A 21,939-nucleotide genomic window follows, 5' to 3' on the forward strand; every position below is an offset into this window, starting at 1 on the left:
AAGGAAAAAGGTGAGTAATATCCCCTTTGACACATTTTATTGCAGTGACCAAGCAGTACAGGTGTACTTTTTCTCTAAGGTGCCACAAGTACTCCTTTTTTTTTTTTTTTTTTTTTGCAAATACAGACTAACACGGCTGCTACTCTGCAACCTCCCAATAGAAGGTCACCTGTGCAACACCACTGAGACAAATAGGGTTGTACAGGTGTGGCAGAGATATCCTTGAGGGCAGAAATAGAGGGTGGGTTTGTACTAGTGTGGCTGAGGGCAGTATTTGGCCAGTGGAATTGGTATTACTGGTGATTATTCATCAGACTGAAAGAACAGAGCATGATTTTTAGAGCCCAGGCTGAGTTTGCAGGGCTGGCAGTTTGAAAGGCCATCTTTTTTACTTGTAGGCTGAGTTAGTCTGATCTGGAAATCATTGAGACAATAAATGTGGAGTCCTTTTCAGTATGCTACTAGATTTTTAGCCAAACCACATTAAAAAAAAAAAGTCCAAGAAGGCTTATAATGTGGTATTTTACTAAGATTTTTAAAACACTTTTAAAAGCCGTAGTAGGGAAACAAACTAAGTTAACTGCATGTAAGTCATGCTGCTCCCCTTAACATATATCAAAAGTTGTTTTATGTAGAAGGCCTTAGTTGTCCTCAAATTTCAAAAGCCTGGAATAGTCATGACTTTTCTGATCTAATGAATGCAGGTGTTTCATAGTAAAGACACACAGGTTGTCGGAAGACAAAAATGACTTACATACATTTGTTAAAGTAAAACCTTGCAGTGGGCCTGAGCGATTGAAGTTAATAGGACTTTTGTCATTAACTAGAGTGACAACAGGTTCAGGCCTTAAGGTTCACAAATATATTTGCCTCGGCTGATTCATGGGAGAGATGATGATCCCCCTTTGAAAATAAACTAACTCACACTATGTCTGTTTTGGGGGAAATGGGAGCAACTAAAGTGAGAACATCATAAACATGTGTAAGGCACTGAAACGAAACCCTGTTAATAAAAGATGCATCATTCCCAATGCATGGTATTTTGATTCTTGTAATCCATGCAGTAGTGTGTCTATTCGAGGCAGCCAGGGTATCATATGACATACACGTCAAGAGTGTAGAGCAGGCGCTAGGGTGGCTTCCCACCCACACTCCCATTCAGAGCGCAAGAGGTCTGATGAAGCTTGAGCTAACCCTAGCGAGCGAGCGAGCATGAAATCTTTCTGTCTTTACCAAGATCAAATGGAGCTACTCAGTCAGAGGATTCCATTATTAACTCCACTATGCAATTTCCACTATCAATAATTTAATCTATTTGCTGCATAAACAGAAGGGGAAACCAGCAAGACAGATTTCTGAAGGGGGAAGAAAAACATCCCCCAAACCAGAGCCAATTTGGGAGTTTCGTCAGAGGTCCCACATGCACCGCTGTTGATATTGACTTGTACAAGTAGCCACTAAAAATAAAAGGTGGGTTTTGGATTTCTGTCTGTTGTTATGCCTCCGAGAAAGTCGTTAGGCTGTCTAGATTGTGCAAATATGCCCCTGCGTGTCTCCAGAAAGTGACTAGCGTAACGTTATCTGGAGCGTTCATTAATAAACAATGCTTGTTATTATCTTGATTGCATCCTTAAAAGCAAACTATGAAGGGGTCAGTGAGGGAGCTATATTTAAATGGATCTGGTTTGTTTAATATACTAACACCGTAACCTAACATTCTCCCGCTTTTAAGAGATTTAGGTGCAAGCTCAGACTCCCGGTGGGTTTTATTTTTATGTGGCTCTTCGTTGTCATTACTCGATTTCTCAGCCTTTCTTTAGTAAAGTCAAACACCACTTTTGCCTTATAGCGGGGATATAGAAGTTGCAAACTAAGAAACAGGCGGTAGAGCTGAGTCAGCCGGCTGTGGAAGCCGAAGGGCGTGAATCAGGATCCCCCCCTCCCCCGGTACTAACTGATTGGAGAGGGTATTGCTAACTAGCATAGAGTAAAGAGGCGGGGGGGGGGGGTTGCTGATCGGACCCCTTCAGGGCAAGAAGTTTAGGGAAAGAGGGCAGGGCTGGCGGCGCTCTGCCGAGTGAGGGGCTTGTCCCACTCGGCGGCGATGGAAGGGAAAAGGCGCGCGGTTCCTTTAAGCCAAGCAACCCAGCGCTGGTGTCTCGGGCTCGCTGGAGCGGCTTGCTGGAGACACCGTGACCAATAGAAGCCCAAACCGAGATCTAAATAATTCCTGAGTGAGAAGAAGCCAAGGCAGAGGCTTGTGTGAGAGGCTCCTGCACCAGCCGGGGGGGATCTGAGCCTCACAACAGCTCTGCTGCCCTCCCACCCTTCATAAAGCTTTGATGAGACACTTGAGCTGCTCCTGTGTTGCTGGGGCTGCAGGAGGCGGCTGGTGGGACTGGGCGGCTCGGAGAGGATGTGACTTTCCGGAGGGACCCGAGCAGGCTTTGCGTGGACAACAAGGTACGAGGCGTCTCTTGGCCCGAACTCACTAACTCTCCTCCGCCAGCGCGGCCGGCTGGCCGGGAAAGTGGAGTGGCAGGGCTGGGCACGGGCCGGGGGGGGCGGCCAGGGGCAACTTCTGCCTGGGCTTCCCCGTCCCGTGAGCCAGCCCCTGGGGGCGGGCAGCCCCTGGCGCAGTGTGAGCCCGGGGAAGCGGGAGAGACGCAGGCCGGGGAGAGGAGGGGATCCCGTGCAGAGGGGAGCGCCTGGGGAGGATGGGCAGCAAGGGGGCCTGGGGGCGCGGCTAGGGGGGATCCGAGGCTGGGGGGGGGGGGGAAGAGGAGGCGGGGGATCCAGGGCTCTGGGGTTCGGGAGCTGGGCGCCCATGGGGGGGAGGGGGTAGCGGGGGGGGGGGGATCCGAGGCGAGGCTGAGTTAGGGGGTCACGGCCCTGGGGGTCCTTCCCCCCCCCCCGGCCGCCTTTGTTCCCCGCAGGCTCCGCTGGGCTCGGGAGAGCGCCCCGCCGGCGCGCGCAGACACCTGTCCGCCCATGGCGCCGCGGCAGTGGCTGGGCAGGTAGCCGGCAGCGCCGCTGGGCTTGCCCGGAGCCAGCCTGTCCCCTGCCCAGCCCCAGTCCGGTGCCCCGGCGGCGGCTGGGAGCTCGCTCCCGAGCGAAGCGGGACCCGAGAAGAGTGTCTGGCCGCCAGGGCTTCCCCGTCGCTCCAAGCCCTGGGAGAGCCTGGTGCAAAGAGCCCCGTGCGCTGCAACGGAGACGGGGCGCTGCGCAGGGCGGCGGCGGGCTGGCGACCGGGATTCCCCCGCGTTCCCGGGGCCGCAGCCACGGGCAGGCTCAGCGGCACCCGGCTGGGGCGCCCAGGCTGTCACGGGGCGGCGGCGGCGGCGTGCAGGCTGCGACAGCAAACAGCCCCGAGGGGCGCACGCCGGTGCGAAGGTCGGGAGCGAGCGAGGAGAGTTTTGGTGGGGAAGGTGGCCCTCTGCTGGCCGGTGGTTGCACGGCAGCCCGCCGCCGAAGGGAAGCGGGAGCGAGGCTAGCTGTCCCCAGCTGTCTCAATTCCCTGCTGGGGGCTGGAAGGTCTTCCATGGATCTTCGCGAGCGACGAGCCACTCCAGCCCGCTTGTATGCTGCTAAAGCGTCAGATTTAGCAAACGAGGCACCCGTAATGACCGAGGGAGGTATAGCTGCATCTGGACAGCAGGAGTGAGATGCGCAGAGCATGACCGATCTGCCATCACCGTTAGCTTACGTGCATTGTCTTAACTGACAGGTTTCAGAGGAGCAGCCCTGTTAGTCTGTGTCCGCAAAAAGAACAGGAGGACTTGTGGCACCTTAGCGACTAACACATTTATTTGAGCATCGGCTTTCGTGAGCTACAGCTCCCTTCATCCGATGCATTTGGAACTTGCAATAAGGTCTTTCCCCCCAGTCGGTATGTGCAATAACCAGTGAACACTTTCTGAGGAGAGTAAAGGCATGTACATTGACAGGAATGAAGGCAAAGTGGATTTCTAAGTCTCAGAGTAATCTTCCTAGTACTCTGTCTCTTTCAGCAATAATAGTTTGCTGCTTACACGGATGTAATTCTGTGAACTAGAGTTGTATGCTAAACACCTTTTACAATAGCGCATACTGCAGGAAAAAACAGCATAGTAAATAAATACATTTGGGTTCAAACATTTTACATCTTTTCTTCATTGTTAAACTTTGATACTTTACATTCTCATGTTCAGGATTGTTTTTTTATATAGTCATAAAAGTAATGCGTGAACTTTCATTGTTAACATTAGATTTCCTCCAGATTTAAGGCTATTTGGCTATGACATGGACAGCTTCAAGCTATTATAGCTGTGAGGAATTAAGCAGTGCAGTTTTGGCAGTGGGCAGACACAAGTGTATGTGTAACATATTGCCTGAAATTATAAATGGAATGTTTGAGTATAAGGAGAAGAAACTCATTGACCGCAGCTCAGAACAATATATCTATACTATCAACTGAGGTACAGTAGGTGAAATGGAAAGATACACTTGTTGAAATGTAACCTTTACTGGAATTTAAAACATGTTGGTTACCATAACTGGAATTCCAATCCCATAAAGCCTTTGTCCTTTTCATCAACTTTGTGTTAAACTGAGGAAAGAATATGAAAGTATTCAGTAAATAATTAAATGGATTATACTCTGTGTGCAATGAATGAAGAAGAGAACTCTTCAGGGTGTAAAAGTTTCTATCTTTGAGTAAATTGGATAATAGCTATGTGTTCTCTCTTTTTAAGAATTGGGAAGATGGTAAAATAATGGTGTTTTTTTTTCTGTCTTTGTTTTAATTTCATGGCTAGATTGAAAATAGTTCTCTTTCCTCTGAAAAGGAATTAGCATTAAATGGTAAGTGGTTTTGGATGGTCAAAACTGAATTAATGATTTGGATACCTTGCAATATCCTACTGATTTTTTTAAAAATATAATTTTATGACATTAAAAGAGTAAAATGTTATAATCATGGACATCGTTCTTTTTAATTCCGAAGATGCTATTAGTGTCTTCACTTGAACATTAAAGTTTTTTACAATGTACATTTTACTTTCACTTTATTATAGGTTGCTGTTTTGAGGTTATTACCATTGTGAGATCAATAGTCATTACTTATTTATGCTTCTAGTAACTGAGTTTTAATGTATGCAGGGAATCTATCCTGGTGATATATTCTCTTCAGCAAGTATTTGTGTATCTGTAATTCGTGATTTGATAAAAATACATATACATGAAAAATCTATGGTATTTCATACATATCCACACATAGGGCCAAGCTGTGAACCTCTTGCTTATACACATAAACAGTTAGTCATCCAACTAGTCCCACTGATTTTGGGTGGATAGTTGTTCACCAACATGAGTAAGAAGTTTGTAATCTGGTCCTTTATCTGTATGTGTGTAATCAGTCACCTCACAGTAAAAGGTCATAATATTGATTTAGGGCCACTTTCTCATCCCTTAATCACATTGAATAGTAGTTTAGTCCTTGAGTAGTCTGACTGGAATCAATGGATCTACTTGCAGAGTAAGATACTACTTAATGTGAGTATGGGTATCAAAATTGTCCCCACAGAATTTGCATTACTATGGACCCAATGGTGGCCTGGTTTGTGTAGCTGTGCAGTGATGTAAGTGGTATAAGGCTCCCTGCAGCCATGTCCTAGCTATCCAAACCATGGGTAGACGTGCAGGAGGAGACAGTCTTCACAGAAGCATTACATCTCCTCCCACTGCACATGTGTGGTGCTTTAGGTGTGCAGACAGACCAGATGCAGAATGTCCCTCAGGCTGTGAGGGAATCTGCGAGGCACATTGAAACTCTCTTCTGGTCCACTCTTGGGGCAGCACAATAGCATGCTGCCGCTTACTCTGGGCTCAGGCCAAAGCCACAACTTGGCCTCAAATATAAAATCACTTGAAAAGTGCTCATAGTCACTGTTAGTTAACACACCCAAGAAGAGCCTTTCTACAAGGCTCCATAACATGAACCAATTTTCTGCCATAGTACTACCACTTAATGTTCAACTTCACTGAACCACAGCTGGGAAAACCCATTGATAAATGTTATGCCTTCTGTTCAGATCCACTGCATTCTTTGCTTTCTAGCACTGCAGAGAGGATGCCATCATTATAAGGCTGTAAAGTCAGGTTAGAGCAAGTTGTAAGAATCAACAACATTTTAATTCTTATCTGAATAACCCTGCTGGAATAGGGGAGCGGGGGTAGAGGGGTGAAGAGGAGGGCAAATGTATATTGTATTTTGTAAGGGGATGAGGAGGCTAAACTGAAAAGGCTGGCTCTCATCAATATGCTTTCAAACATAAAACACATTAGTTTATATGTTGCCACAGGAGGACTGCACGACCCAGCTGAAAACACAGTACAGAGTTACATTTTTAAAATTCATCTTTCTAATGTGCAGTCAAGACACACATAGGAAAATAAACATCCAATAAATCTTTTTTAAAGTCGCACACATAATGAAGATCCAGGGATGAAAGAAGCCTGCAGTTTTAACTTATTATCTCTACAGTACTTTCTTATTGTAAACAATAGAACATAATAGCTGAAGAAGTGGAAGAAGTTGCAATGTTAGCTCAGTTAATAGGCCCTCAAGGGTGCACATAGAAAAGCAGAAGTCAAGGAGAAGTTATGGGAAGGAGAATCTCAAACTTTGTGTGTGTAAATGTGAGAGTGGAGATCAGTGAGCTTTCACACTGCTATAGTGAGTACACTACTGCTTTAAAAATAAAAGGCTATCAAATTTATTTTAAGTGTCTGCCTTATAGATTTATATAAATGGCTGAAACGTAGTGTTAAGCATGTGTCATCTGCCTACAGTGAAAATCTCATGTTATGCACTGCGTGGGGTACTGGAGGCTCTGATGTAAGCAGATATATCCTTTTAGTAGAGTAATTACTAACGTGTCTTGACTTGTTTTCAAATGATTGTTATGAGTACTTCTAATTGCAAAATTGCTGCTTAATTGAAAGACTCTCTCAATCATCTCTGAAAGCAGTTCATATGCTGGCACACTCTGTGATATCAAACAGAGAACTGTATTTTAAATAGGTGTTTTTAAGAACAGTTAAAGTTGAGTACCAGCTTTGTAATTTTTTTTAAATATTACTGAAATGAGAAGTAGTGGAACAAATTACAGTCTCTGGTTCCAAAAAAGGAAAAAGGTGAGTAATATCCCCTTTGACACATTTTATTGCAGTGACCAAGCAGTACAGGTGTACTTTTAAACAAGCTGACTGGTGTGCAGCTGGAACTGAGACTGACAGCTGGTAAACTGTGACCACTGTGTATCCTGCTGATCACTATTGTCTCATTGTTGCTTTGTGCTCCCCATCTGACTGTTTCCGTCTGTTGTCTCTTGTCTCAGAGCTGGATTATAAACTCTTTGGGGTAGGGCACTGACTTTATGTACTATGTTTGTACAGCACCTAGCACTATGGGATCCTGGCCCATGATTGGACTCCTAGATGCTGCCACAATAATAATGTACATTAACTACACAGTGCATTCAAACAACTTGCTCTTATACTGACTAAATTGTGTAACAGATGATGTTGCCAGATTAAATCCTTATGCCATTTGGAGGCAGACTTCTTTAAATACTAGAAGACACAGCATCAGAGGGAAGAAAATACTTTAGTTTTTGGACTAGACAGGTGTGTTATTAGGACAGCTGTTCTGTTGGAATACCACATAGCATTATTTTATGCTAGGCATGTATTGCTATAATTTTAGGTCCTGATCCTTCAAACATGTATGTGGGTAACTATGCTCAAATGAGAAGTCTCACTGACATCTCTGCAAATATTCACATTAGTAAATTTATGCAAAAGTGTGTTTGCTGGTTCAAGGTCTTAATTTTTCACTTTCTTCACAATATTGGGGCAGATCCTCAGCATGTAAAATAGCTGCATTGATTTCAGCTGAGCCAGATTGACTTAAACTAACTGAGGATCTGCTAATATATTGAGAATCTGATTACATTAACCACATATTTGCTAGTCATGCTATATCAACTTTGTTAAACTAGGTGTGCAAAAAAAAAAGTATCCTAATTTCAATCACAGGAAGTATTAATTCCAATTCTTTATAAATCACTCAAGTATACAAAATGAAAAGAAAAGGAAGAGAAAACAGGTTGTTTTTATTTTGTAGTATAAACAAAGGATTTGCTAGGATGATACTGACTAGATGTGATTATAGTCCCTTAGTTATTCTGATATTACCAGTCCCAAAATGTCCCATTACTGCATAATCTAGGCGTCACTAATTGCTACATTAATTGTCTGAAGATGAGTTCCATAAGACTTCATATAGTAACTTTTCATGCATTCGTGACAGCTGTCACCATGCTGCAGTAGTTGTATATTTACTTCACTAAGAATACTTTATATACTTTATATTACTTTCCATGAAGTAATTCTCTTTTAAACTAGTTAATTAAGACTTTGTAATTTCTTTCCATGGCAATTGTGTATAGAATTGAAAGCACGACAATCCATATGATTTTTTTTTTCTGTTAAGTCCTCTAAAATGCTTGAAATTTAATGGCTCTTTATTCCATAAAGGTGCCTTAATTTTGGGTCCATTAAATCTATTTGCCTTTTTCCATATACTCTGACAGCAAAATGCAGAAATCATATTACTTAATTTCAGACTGTATTATAAATTTAAAGAAAAATAGGGACATTGCTTTAATTTCAGAGTAGAATAATTACAAGGGGCAATTCTAGGGGATAAAAAGAATACTTATTGCTAAATTCTAGAGAAGTATTTGTAGATCTGAGTAGCTCAAAATCTGAACAACTACCGCCACCTAGAGATAAATTCCACACATTTGCCAGATATGCCAACAACTTTTTGTGTAAGACAACTCTTGAAAACTGAAATTAGTGATGAGCATATTAACTGCTCTGAGTAGACTAGGTTAACTAGGTGTATAGCGTCTTTGTTTTTAAAATATTTATGCATTAAAGTAGTGTCTATGACTTTTCTGATGAGGCAGATAACTCTAGTATTCACACAGTCCTCTTTATGTGGTGTAAACAAATAAACAAGAAGGAACACTTTCAGTAAATCAGATGCCTATTTAACTTTATATTATTACTAGGGAAATATTTGCAAGTTAAATTTCCCTGGGTTTGTTACAGGTGTCAATTGGGACTCAATTGCATGTTCAAAGCATGCGCCAAATATATCAGTGCAAAATCCCTTTAAGAATTTGATTTTTCATTTACGTGAAAACTAATTTAAAATAATTTTATTGTGCAGGAAAGTTTTTTAGTAGAAATTCTAAGATTTTTTTGAAGCTGTGACTCTTAAGGATGAAATCCTCTCTGCATTGAAGTAAATTGCAAACCTCCCATTGACTTGAAAGTGGCTGAAATTCTGAACCCAATCTTTAAATACAGTATTGAAGTTGGGAGAGGGATATGTAGATGTGTGTTTATCTCCTCCATACATTGGACAATGAAGAGTGGATTCTTCTATTCTATGTGTGGCTGGCTCAGAAAAACCCAGAATGAAGGAGGGCAATGACAATTTCCCCTCTTAAATGTTTCATATTTCCTTCTGGTTGGTGGAAATTATAGTACTTGCCTTCCATTTGGGAGTATGCGCTTCCCTGGTGCAGCCATCAGGAGTTGTTCATACAGAATGCTAGAGTGTTTCTCTGCACTCCCTACCTCCCAGAACCCATATAATCTTTTTTCTGAATATTTCTCCCTGACCTCACATAGGAGACTGGTTTCAGAGACTTAAATGTAGACTTAAGATAGCCAGTATACAGCCATTAAGCTAGGGTTTTCAAAGATGTCTAAGAGATTGAGGCCCCCAACTTCCACGAATTCCAATGGAAGTTGAGAATCTAACTCTTAGGCAACTTTGAAAGTCCCAGCCATTAGTCTATAATATTTACTTAGTATCTTGTCCTTTTAAATGATGACTCTGGTTATTTCTCAGAAATTTTAGAATCTACGATTACAGTCACACACTATATTATGGTGGATGACTAATCTATGTTTCCTAAGTTTCTCTTGGGATTCAATGAGTTATTGTGATATAAAGAGAATCCTTTATATTCAAGTTAGGAGCACAAATGCAGAAGCCTTATACTATGCTACATTATAGAGAGTTATATGGAGAGTGTTCACTATATCAAATTATGATCTCAGATGTCTGAGAGGCTCCCATTGATTGCAATTCTAATTATGCATGCACATCTGAGAGCAGAAGATGGCCTATTACAGTACAGGTAGCCATATAGGCACACATATGTATGCAGTGTTGTGTAAGAGTAGGCTGCTGGCGAAAAACATATGTCTAAATTGTAGGGAGGACTCTTGAGCAAAAATATCGTTATACAAACATATGGGTTTAAAAGACCTCAACACATGCTTCTTCATCATGATTATTTATTTAGCAGCAAGCACTCTACTAGAATCCTTTTCCTCTCACCCTAACCAATGTTCATGGGATCTTATATTAAGTGTCTAAAGGAGATGGTAGAATCAAATGTACAACCTCTCAATCCTAGTACGTGTTATGTCTCATCCAAGATGACCAAAACACTGCTTTATTTGAACATAAGAGCTCCTGAAGAAATACAGCATTGTTTAGAGCAGGGAACCAAACATCATAATCTCTGGATTCTTTAACCAGCTTTGTCAATGACTGTTTGAATTTGCCTACATCCTTAATCTCACTAGGGCTTAGTTTGTCCATCTCTAAAATGGACATGCACCCTGAAAGGCCATTCAGAGCTTGAGATCCTGAGATGAAAAGAAATTACTTACATATATTTAGCTTTATTTAAGGGCTAAATTAATGAAATCAGTCACTCCCGCTTAAGAATAATGGTGTCTCCAAAATATAGTTGCTAGTGTGAATATTCTTGGCAAGGGCTTCTGGTCATCATTAGGACTTGATTCTTGGTGTTCTCAGATAAATGAGAGTCTGCTGGCTTCCTGCTCTCATACTTGGATCTTCAACTGATATTTGTGCTCCTCATGAGTTGATCATCTGATCTGATTAGAACATAAATACCAAAAGACAAATAGTTGTGATGATAGGCTTCATGCTCAATGCTGACAACTGAATCCAAGGGGGAAGAAAAACTACAAACAAGCCAAGTTGGCAATGAGTCTAAACCAGTGCCCAAGATCCAAACACAGATGAACTATGGTGAAGTCATGAACTTCATGGCTACCCTTTATCCTTACCATCCTTCAGCTCTAGTATGCTGAACCAAAACCAGATCTGAACACCTCTGAACTTCCGTAGGGTTTGGATCCAAATCTAAACATTATGGCTTGTGACAAAGTCACAGATTATCTTTTCACTGCAAAATATTGGCAGCTCACCACAGGTGCATCATGTAGATTGCTCAGCAAGGAGGTCCTTGTTTTTTATTTTTCTTTTTTCTTTTTTTATGAGCGGCAAAGAGAAGTTTTGCAAAGTTTTTTCTGTATGATGGAAACAGCCTGGAATATGCAGGATGCTCTTAAAGGAAACAGTAGAAAGGTGAGCTAAGCAATTGTTTATCCACATGCACTCAGTAGGGGGAAAAATCAGGGCAATACAACTGCATGTAACAGCGCAGAAACATCCAGTACTGTAACTGTGGTACTCATAAACAAAGATACCTAGTTTCCCTTGACAGAATCTGCTTTGTTAAAGAACCCTGTCCCATATCTCAGTGACATGTTTTCCTTGGAGCACGGTACAAATGATGCAGTGTTTTTAAGTCCCTCTTAAAGTTGCCCTATAAAATTGTCATAACATTTACCAAACCTGGCACAAAATTTACTTTTCCAGCTTAACAATGATAAAAATAAATGAAAAAAAACTAATGATGATTTATTTGCCCATTCTAAACCAAAAGTTCCAGGACCAGTGAGAGAATAAGATTCTGCAAGACTACAATGAATAATAATGTGATAAAAGGGTATAAGAGAGTTGAGCCCTAAATCTCTATGGAGTCTTTGACTATGGTTTTGGCAAATCTGGGTGGCGGTTCCACAGAAGCAGTGCAAAAAGCTTAATCACCTGGATTTGTTTTAACTTGGTTCAACATTGACCTTTTGCTGAATAGAGCCCCCAAATTGTATGAGAATATTAAAATCATGCATTTGGAAAATTCTTCTATAACCTCCTTGCTAGTGGGCCAGTAGCCATTAAATGAGAAATGAAAACAGGACAGAGTAAAGCCATGAAGGAATTTAAACAAAGGCTACTCTGAAAAACAGATTTAATGCCAAATCCTGACAGGTGCAGAGCACCTGCAATTTACTTCTGTAATCAACTTCACCTCACTGGGAATTGATTTTTGCTGGGAGTTGCAAGTTCTTAGCACTTCTGATGATTGGTAATCTTCAAGTGTACTCCTAAATGTGATCCACTGAATTCTGTGATATGACCCAGGGCCCTCTTACCTTGAATAGAGAGATGGAATCCAATATGCCTGCCTCCATCTTGATTTTTTTCCCATTGCTTGGATCGAGATGGAGCTCTGCATACTGAATCTCATCCTCTCCCTGGGCAATGTATCTGTATTACAAATGGGGCAACTCTGTTCTTCTCCATTTTAAACAAATTAAGGGATGACCCTCATGTTCCTGGCAAAATATTATGCAGTACTCCTAGGGCAATGTTTTTTTGCAGCCCTGGCTATCACCTACTTGTGCAGTAGTTGTTCTACATGTGAATAGTTATTTCTGGCTTTTCTTCAGCTGCTTTCACTTGGAGCATAATCATTGTGTATGGGCCACGGAAGCTGTGATGTGTCTCAAATCAATACTCTGGAAGAGCTGCCTCAGCATGGAAGAGCATGTTTCTACATTAGCATGTCATTTCAATTTTAACAATATTTTGTTGTTGTTGTTGAGCCCATGTATTAGAAGCAGGGAGATCAGGTTAAAAACTGAAGAGTGAAGGGGGGAGGGGGAAAGAAAGCCATATGGCAAGAGCAGGAGGTCTGGCCACCCCACCTTGGGCTCGTGACGACATGCCCTACATTTAACCTACAGTCAGGAACTAATTAACAACACAGATGGGAGAGAGCTAGCATATGTATTCAAAATAATACCCCTAAGGTTTTAATGAGCAGCCCTGCCTCTTTCTGAGTAAGAAACAGAGTGAACCCAGTGTTGCTAAAGAGAGCTTTGCAAAATGTATGAGTAATATGCAGGGGTAGACTATGTTCTGTAGTGGCTAGAGCAGGGGACTGGGAGTTGGGGCTCCTGTGTTCTTTTCCTGGCTCAGCACTGATTTGCTGTGTGATCTTGGATAAGTTGCTTAAATCTCTCTGTGCTTCAGTCTACCCATCAGGAAAATGGGATTTTTAATACATTTCCTCCCTCACACACGTGTTATGGGGTTTAGACTTAATGTCTTTAAAGCACTTAGAGAAATCACATGCCAAGCACTATAAAAATGTTAGAATTTATACAAGTAGGGAGGGACTACAGAAATTCAAATACTCAATCTGTGTCCTCTTGCACTTTATTTTTTTCGGAGTAATACTTCTCAAGAGTTACTGGACCTGGTTCTTTGTCTATCTGTCCATATACAGAGCTCTTTTCTATTTCTGATAGGAAGGTTATTTCTGGTAGCCTACATTGCATCCTTTTGTGTGGCTTTTTTGTCCTTTGTTTAGTTTTTGTTTGGAATGGGGAACCATTATATTTTCCTCAGTTAACGTTTGCTTCCTCATTCTCTTCAGCTATCTGAACAGTGGCTCTCCTTCCCTGGAAGGCAGCAAAATCTGTGGGAAGAGGCTGGCCCTGAAGCCGCTTCATTACTTAATACTTAATAACATGTGTGTTCTTCCCTCCGTTTGGAGCTTGAGGGGTCTTGCAACAAGAGTTGTATCTTGGCAACAAGACCACTTCCCCTGCTCCCCCAACTGTGTTTGAGTGTGGATTTCCTATAAGCAAAGCATTCTGGAGGGTGGAGTGTTAGATTGGGACAGGCTATCTTTTATGTATCACTGCTTACAGGTATGTTAGAGCTACTTGTACACTTCTGCAAATAGATATAGGATACATTTTGGGAGGAGAGTCATGTTTGGGAAACCATCTACGCTCCAATCGGCCACCTTTGTTATATAGTTGTACTGAAAATATAATCATTCCCAAATATGCATCTGTCCCTGAGGAGTCTTGAGTGTGAGGAGTCTGACTCACTGGACCTGTCTTCTGTATGGCAAAAGATTGTGCTGCTCTGATGCAGCTGTTCAGGTGGTAACTCCATTTAATTTCATTCCCACAAGATCAGTCCATGGAAATACTGGGACAAAGCCTCGGTTGGTGTAAATCAGCATAGCTCCATTTACCAGTTTACACCAGCTAAGGATTTGGCCTCCTATGCCCTTCTGGGATTTACCAGAGCAGTGAACCTTTTAATTCTGATGGAAATAATGTCTCAGGGTTGCAGGGAGCCTGCCACTAGATCTAGTTACAAGTATGAAATAAACCTCTGTTACCACTTGCTGAATTAACTTCCATGGAAAATTGGGGGAAAAACCCGTACGTTTATTAATAAACTATAAAAAAAAAAAAAAACAATTGCTCAGGGAAGGGGCAAACAAACTTTTTTTTAAATTGTAGGGAAAGAAATCATTTAAATGTTCCATCTTTATAGAAATACAAAACAGCGGAATATTCCTTCAAGAAAAGAAGTCATTCCATTTATATTTGGGAGCAAGGACAGGGGCCTGACAAGAGTTATCTGACTCTTACCCAGTATTTTCTGTAAGGCTACTGTTTTGTATTCACTAGAATCTATTTTTTAAAAAAAAACCCACCTTGATTTACCACAATGATACTGTGAACACTACTGCATGATGCTTGTAATCAGAAATTATATATCATCATTATCAATTTTTTTTTAAAAGCATGTGCTCCATATCCAAATGTCTGTATTGCAATTCTGGTAATATTTTAATATTGCTACTGGTGAGTAACATGTTAACTTCAAAGATTCAAAGCACGGAGTCAAAGTGGAACACATGCAGCAATTCCCCACATGCTGCTTTAGTGCCATGACAGAGCTTTCTAATGAGTATTTATGTCTGTGTTCAACAAAAATTCCCCACCCTGGCATAGACAATGGAGGCTTTTCAAACTTCCCGAGTTCAACCACTAACCAATCAGATTGTTGCTAACAAACCTTTTACCTTTTATTGTCCTTTACATTCCATGGAATTTTGGACTCACTCCCTGAAGCCACTCTAGAACCTGAATGTAAGCTTTAACCCTTGCCCATAAATGGAAAGTATCCCCACAGAGATGCCATGCTGATGAACGGACTTAGCATGTTTTGAGAGAAGTCCAAACGTTGGGTGGATGGACAGAAGATGACTGTCAACACTGCTAACAAATACAGACACAGTTTATGTTAATACCATCAGAGCTCTGATAACAAGCATTTCCAGTTTTTGGTTCATCACAGCAAACTGTTGATTTATTTCATTTTGAGGGCTGACTATGGCTAACAGCAAGGTATCCAGTCAGCTATTCTGTCACCGAGATCAATGCCACACACAGTCAGGACCTCAACACAGGTAAGTATGTTGCCTAGAACAAATGAGTGTAATGTCCCTATTGCTTTCTTCCTATCTAGAAAACACACTGAGGGCCAGCAGAGGTTGTACAGCCTTGTCTGTCTGCCCATATCATGGGGAAAATGTGTCACCTGCGCATTATACTTCCTAACCTTTAGTCCTTCTAGCAACATGAGACATGCATTGTCTATTGCTTACATCTGATCCAAACTGCCACCTATGTGGCCCTGTAGGTGGCCAGAAAGGAATTTCTGCTTGCAGCAGTGTTCTTATATGGGAGGTTCTGCAAGCTTTCCCATTGCTGATAGGCGAGCTAAGCACTAAACAAAACTGGTATGACAACTCGTGTGCCAGCATGATCATGGCTGCAATCCAGCTAGGCATGAGTTTCAGTACTAATGGCTCTTAGGGTTGCCAATTTTGGTTGGATGTATTCCTGGAGATTTCATCACAACATAATCTTTAATTAAAGATTAATCTTTAATTCCTGGAGACTCCTGGACAATCCTGGAGGGTTGGCAACCCTAATTTGGCTACTGAAGGAGAGTGGCTTGAGCAAATTGTGGCTTGTTCACTGATTAAGAAGAAAAAACTACTCTCAGTGTGGAACTGGCTAACTTATTGACATAGGCTGGTTATATTTCACTGCAGAGTTAAAAGGAGTGATCAATTCCATAAAGGAATCTGTCTCGTCACAAAAGAGCTGTTCAATGTTTCTGCTGAATCAATCCTTTGATGTAATATCACAAGTGTAAGTGTGCTAAGATTGTTGCATGCAGTTTTCAGAGCTAACCTCTGTTTGGAAATCAGTGTTACTTCCAGTGACCAGCCTTTGCTGATGCTTGGACGTCACTCCTGGAAGTTATGCCTTTTCTGTATAGTTCGGTGGCTCTCAAACTTTAGTATTGGTGATCCCTTTCACATAGCAAGCCTCTGAGTGTGACCTTCCCCCTTATAAATTAAAAACACGTCTTTATATATTTAACACCATTATAAATGCTGGAGGCAAAGCAGGATTTGGGGTGGAGGCTGATAGCTTGCGACCTCCCCAAGTAATAACTTTCTGACCTCTGAGGGGGTCCCGACCCCCAGTTTGAGAACCCCTGGTATAGTTCTTATAGAATGGTGCATCCCTCCCTGCCCCACTATACTCAGCTCCTGGTAAGTAAAATGAACCTGTTGTTAGCTAAGATATTTGAGTGGTGCTCCTTCTGCATTGTTAGTTATTTCAGTTCTAAGCTATTTTCTGATTAGTGCATTATCCTGTATAAGTGGATGCTCATTAGCACGTTTTGTAGCTCAGTCTATAGAACTGTTTCAGTGATAGTCCCATATTCACATGCTCACAAGTTTCTGAAAATTATTCCCCTTCTGAGTGGAGTGTTCCACCCGTGGCCTCTATCGGAAGATGAACTCTTTTTTGGAAAGCTGCCGTTGTTTTTATTCGCTATGGTAGTGCTCAGAGGCCCCAATCCTAGGGTGACCATATTTCCCAAAGAGAGAACTAGATACTCCTTGTCTGCTTGTCTGAGCCCCCCCTCCCATCCCTCCTGCACAAGACTGTTGCCCGTGGCTAGAATCCTGTGGGGGGGACCCCTCAGGAGTCTGTCAGCCTGTTGCTGGAACCCTTCTGCCATGCTGGAACACTTCCTCCCCTCCCCTCCCCAACTCTGCCTCCCCTGCTGCAGGGGGTTGGCATCTTCACTTGCTCCCCCCCAGTTCCTCCACACTGCACCCCACTTTTTGGACAAAAGTAGGCATTTGTCCTGTTTGCTCCTGCCAACAGATCAAGTCAGCAAGAGCAAACGGGACAAATGCTACCTTTTAAAAAAGGGAAAAAAAAAAAGTCAGGATGGCTGGTACAGGGTTTAAAAAAGGGACTGTCCCGGCCAACACTGGACATATGGTCACCTTACCCAATCCAGATCAAGTCTTCAAGGTGCTAGGTGTCATACAAACATCTAGGAAGGCTGTGTGTGTGGTGAGCTAAACAACCATTTTCCATTGTAGAAGTATTAAAATAAAAAGAACATTAGAAAAGCCATACTAGGTCAGACCAAAGGTGCATCTAGCCCAGTATCCTGTCTTCTGACAGTAGCCAATGTCAGGTGCCCCAGAGGGAATGAACAAAACAGGTAATCATCAAGTGATCCATCCTCTCGCGCCCATTCCCAGCTAGCGAACAGTGTGTGCCTGAACACACACACCCGCACCCCACCCAGTGGATATCACCACTCTGCTGAAGTGAAGGTGAACAAGAGTTGTGACATCACTGAGCCGCTAGGCTTGGAAGGCTGTCCTGCCGTTTCCTCACCTACCTATGCTGCCACTTTCTGCATTGTCTCCACCTCTCGAAGTGGGAACAGTGAGCCTCTCATAGGTCAGCCTAATGGAGGTGCTACCAGGAGCTCCTGCCTCAAGTATTTCTGGGGGTCATTTTTGGGTATGGGGTGTAGGGAGGAGTCTGTTTTGTACCATTGGAACAGCTGGGCATGCCTCCCTGAAATTTGGGGGAACCATCTCCCCCCCCACCATCCTTGCCTCATAATTTTCCCAGTCCCAGGAATTTATAGGACAAGTGCTACCAGCAGCACCACCAAGCTAATACTTCAATGTAATGTCAGGACATCATGGCACAATTGTTTTGTGGCTTTCTGGGACTCAGTTTGCCTCTTTCCTTTCCCCTCCCCTGATTGCTCTTGGCATTTCCCCTCTTTCTTGGGTGCAAGAGCTCTGGTCAAACTTGGGGACTCCACAAAAACCCCATATGGTACCCTGAATAGATATATACTTCCCCAGAGCCACAGGTTGGCTATAACGGCTATACGGTGTATTATTGTTGTATAGCAGCTGTGATACATTCTTGTGAGACAATAAGAATATCTCATTTTCACAAGATGTGATTTGCAACAAACTCAGACCTTCTTGCAGCTTTACTTCCAAATAGCACCTAGCTTGTGTAGTTCCATCGCTGCCATCTCTGGCAACATAGCTGGTTGGTATTATTACCTGAGGAAGCAATAAGCAATAATTCTTCCCTCACATCATGCAACAATTTACAAACACGCTAATTCCTTAGATTGTGACTTGTGCATGCAGTTTTTTCCTTTGATTTCAGTAATTAAAAATAATTATAAAGTTGGATGTATAAATAAGCCCTAAGGATAACCTACATGCATCAAACATCCAGTTATGCATGCGTTAAAGGTTAATCTTGTTTGTTCTCAGTACATTTAGTCTTTGCAAATCATGTGCTGACATGCATTTCATTTTGGTATCTGTTCACACGCTTCTGTAACGATACATAGAGCAGGAATTCATGTCTGTGCCATTCAATAACATTTAGCAAATCGAACTTAAAAAAATAGCTTAGAAAATGGTAAGACAGAAATTGAATAGTTTCTTGCTGCTAATTTTATCTCCCACCTGGGGTTCCATTCTGATGAATTTAAAGGTCTAATGTACCATTCACTGCCTAATTTGTTCCCTTTATTTTAACTTTCAAAACCATGTGGCTTTAGTGTCAAGATCCAGTGGAGAAATGTACTTATGCACAGCTATTGACTAGGTTTCTCTGTTGGAAATAGGACCTGTTAATCTGTTTAGAATCTGCTTAAATTACATATCTATATAATTATACTATTTTATATTTCAATGAAGTCTCATTAAATGCAAATATTTGTTTTATTGGAGGGATTATGCACGTATGTAATTAACTTCAGATGTAAACTAATCCTGGATAATTGGCAAGGCCTGCATTTAACCGGTTGCCTTCTGATTGTTACAGTTACATGGCCTACTTCAGACCTCACTTACACCAATGTAATTCCATTGACTTCAGTGGCATTACACCAGTGCAAACCAGGATAGGTTTATCTGAGCTCAGGCCCATGTAGTGTATGACCTCACTTTTTTTTTTTTTTTTTTTTTTTTGCTCTGCCATGCTGTATTAGGGAAGAAGGATGTTTCTGTGGTCAAAACACTGGGCTGAGACTCAGGAGACCTCATTTCAGTTCCTTAGCTCTGCCACAAGCTTCCTGTGTGATCTTGGAGAATTCTCTTAATTTCTATGTGCCACAGTTCCCCCTCTGCCAAAATAGTTCTTCCTTTATCTTGGCTATGTATACTGTAAACTCTTTGGGCCAGGGACTATCCCTTACAATGTGCATGTAGAATGCCTAGCATAATGGGGCTTTGTTCTCAGTCAGGGCTTCTAGATGTTACCACAATACAAACTAATATTAAAAAGTGTATTGTGTCAAGCTTGTGTTGAAGCCTAACACATCATCCCAGAGCATAAATGATGGAAAGAAGTAACAGCACCCCTAGAGAACATGCAGGATCAGGCCCTGATCTTTGTTTTGAGTTGAAGCGGGAGATCTTGCCCTGGTTGACCAAAAGAAAAAGCAGCGGCAGGAAAGCCTTGGCAGGGAGGAAAACTGAGTTACTGCAAAAAATTTGGCCACCATCCTCTCCCTAGCAACATAGGCAGAGATTCTGTCCCCAAAGCCTGGAATACCTCAGAGATCCCATGAATATGCTACAGAAAAAGGACGATCCACAGAGGAGCCCTGTGCATCTGTACTGGCTTAATGGTCCCATTTCACACCTTTTGGCTGTGTGCCCTGGGGCCCTCCTGGGAACGGGCATGCATGCTGCATTAACTTCTAGGTATATTTGTCATTTTTTGTCTATGTCGGGGAGGGACAATTGTCATAGCCCAGCCCTGTGTGCAGATTCCTAGAATTTCTGAGGCACCTCCATGCAAGGTTTCATTGAAGTTGTCTTTCCATATGGAAAGAGAAAGTACTGCACTGATTCTGGATGGATGATTCCCCTCCCCACCCCCAATTGCCTGCACAGCTACAATAGTAAAGGGTATTTAGAAATGCTGCTAGGAAAGCAGATTGGAAGATAGACAAATACAGCTCTCTTCTCTTTTTCCCTCCTCTGGCTCATACAGCATAGTAGCTAAGCAGCAAACAGGAGTGCATACAAAATCTGCATTGGTATTTGGATTTACAAGACATGTACTATAATGGAACAGGCAATAACTCTATTGATCTGGGAGCAGAAGGGAAAGAACTGAAAACTCACATTCAAACTAAAATAACTGTTTCCAGCAACCCTTTTGATATGGATATTACAATATTAAGGATCTGGTACCAATTCCTTAAGTGAGATATGAACCTTGCATTCATAAGTAAATTTGCAGTGCCTGGGGTAATACTTTTAAAGTAACAAAGAAAAAGTCTCCAGCTTTTGAAAGTGGCTGAAAGATTTTTATCTGTGCACTGAGATTTAACACTCTCATTCCATTGTGACTTCATTATTACAAGATTAGCAGACTTCCTGTGACTGCATCTGTGCTTCTACTATGAGCACACTGAAAAGGAGTGCTTGTGGCACCTTAGAGACTAACAAATTTATTAGAGCATAAGCTTTCGTGAGCTACAGCTCACTTCATCGGATGCATTGAAATGAAGTGAGCTGTAGCTCACGAAAGCTTATGCTAATAAATTTGTTAGTCTCTAAGGTGCCACAAGTACTCCTTTTCTTTTTGCGAATACAGACTAACACGGCTGCTACTCTGAAACCTATGAGCACACTGTTGCCTATGAAATGATAAGGTTTTGTATGTGTTAAAAGGATTTCCCGCCACATTAGCACATTTGGACATCATTCTTTGTCAGGGATGATGATTGTGCCCAATGCACAAGTTACTAGCAGTCTCATTTCTCTATAAAGAAATACAGACAGACCCATCTTTTGAGATGCTACATATCCATTGGTACTTGACCCATAACTCATTTAAAGGGGAGACTGTTGACATTTTAGGGTCCCAAAATTCACTTATCAGAAATGTGTATTTATGGTGCCTTAAGGGTGGATTCCAGATATAGTTTTTCTGTTTGCTGCCAGTCTAAATTGCTAAAAGGAAAAAAAGCCATGGTATGGAGACCTCTTGTATCAACAAATCCACATGTGCGCTATTGTTCAACTCTGGCAATGTAGAAGATGGCTGAGAGGATTGTTAATAGGATTGAAAGCCTAATTGGACTTCAGCCCCCATCCCTCCAGATTACTTATGCATGATAAAGATAAATCTATGTCATGCTCTTGGTGTAAATTGATCAGGATAGGGTGGATTCTTTTCTACAATGATGTAGGGAAGAACTGGTTAGGTGCACTGGGGTGGTAACTGACTGAAGCAGTAGGTATTGAGCACTGATAGACTGGATGGACCAGTGGCCACTGGCAGAGGATATCTGTGGACTAATGGATTGAACCCTTTTTTTTTGGTCTCCCACAAGCACTGTCATGCCTCTTTTTCACGTGATCTCTTATGGCTGGGGGAGGATTA

The 21,939-nt window shown here is 42.1% G+C and overlaps 1 protein-coding gene across 5 annotated transcripts in view; it reads left to right on the plus strand.

Annotated features, from left to right (window-relative positions):
• The window catches only part of BDNF (brain derived neurotrophic factor), a 47,859-nt gene that overhangs the window by 20,587 nt on the left and 5,333 nt on the right, over positions 1–21,939 (plus strand). The window contains exon 1 of one of the 5 annotated variants that reach the window (XM_038406188.2): positions 1,167–1,470. The exons of 2 other annotated variants lie outside the window; for them this stretch is intronic. Coding sequence is in view for 1 of the 3 variants with exons in the window: in XM_038406183.2 (XP_038262111.1) it covers positions 7,126–7,176 (51 nt within the window). In the remaining 2 variants the exon portion in view is untranslated. Of the gene's footprint in view, positions 1–1,166; positions 1,471–2,129; positions 2,464–7,009; positions 7,177–21,939 lie in introns of those variants that run through there. 2 more of the 5 variants (XM_038406185.2, XM_038406183.2) reach the window with 2 other exon arrangements.

The sequence above is a fragment of the Dermochelys coriacea genome, chromosome 6, assembly GCF_009764565.3.
Source record: "Dermochelys coriacea isolate rDerCor1 chromosome 6, rDerCor1.pri.v4, whole genome shotgun sequence".
NCBI classification, from domain to species: domain Eukaryota; kingdom Metazoa; phylum Chordata; order Testudines; family Dermochelyidae; genus Dermochelys; species Dermochelys coriacea.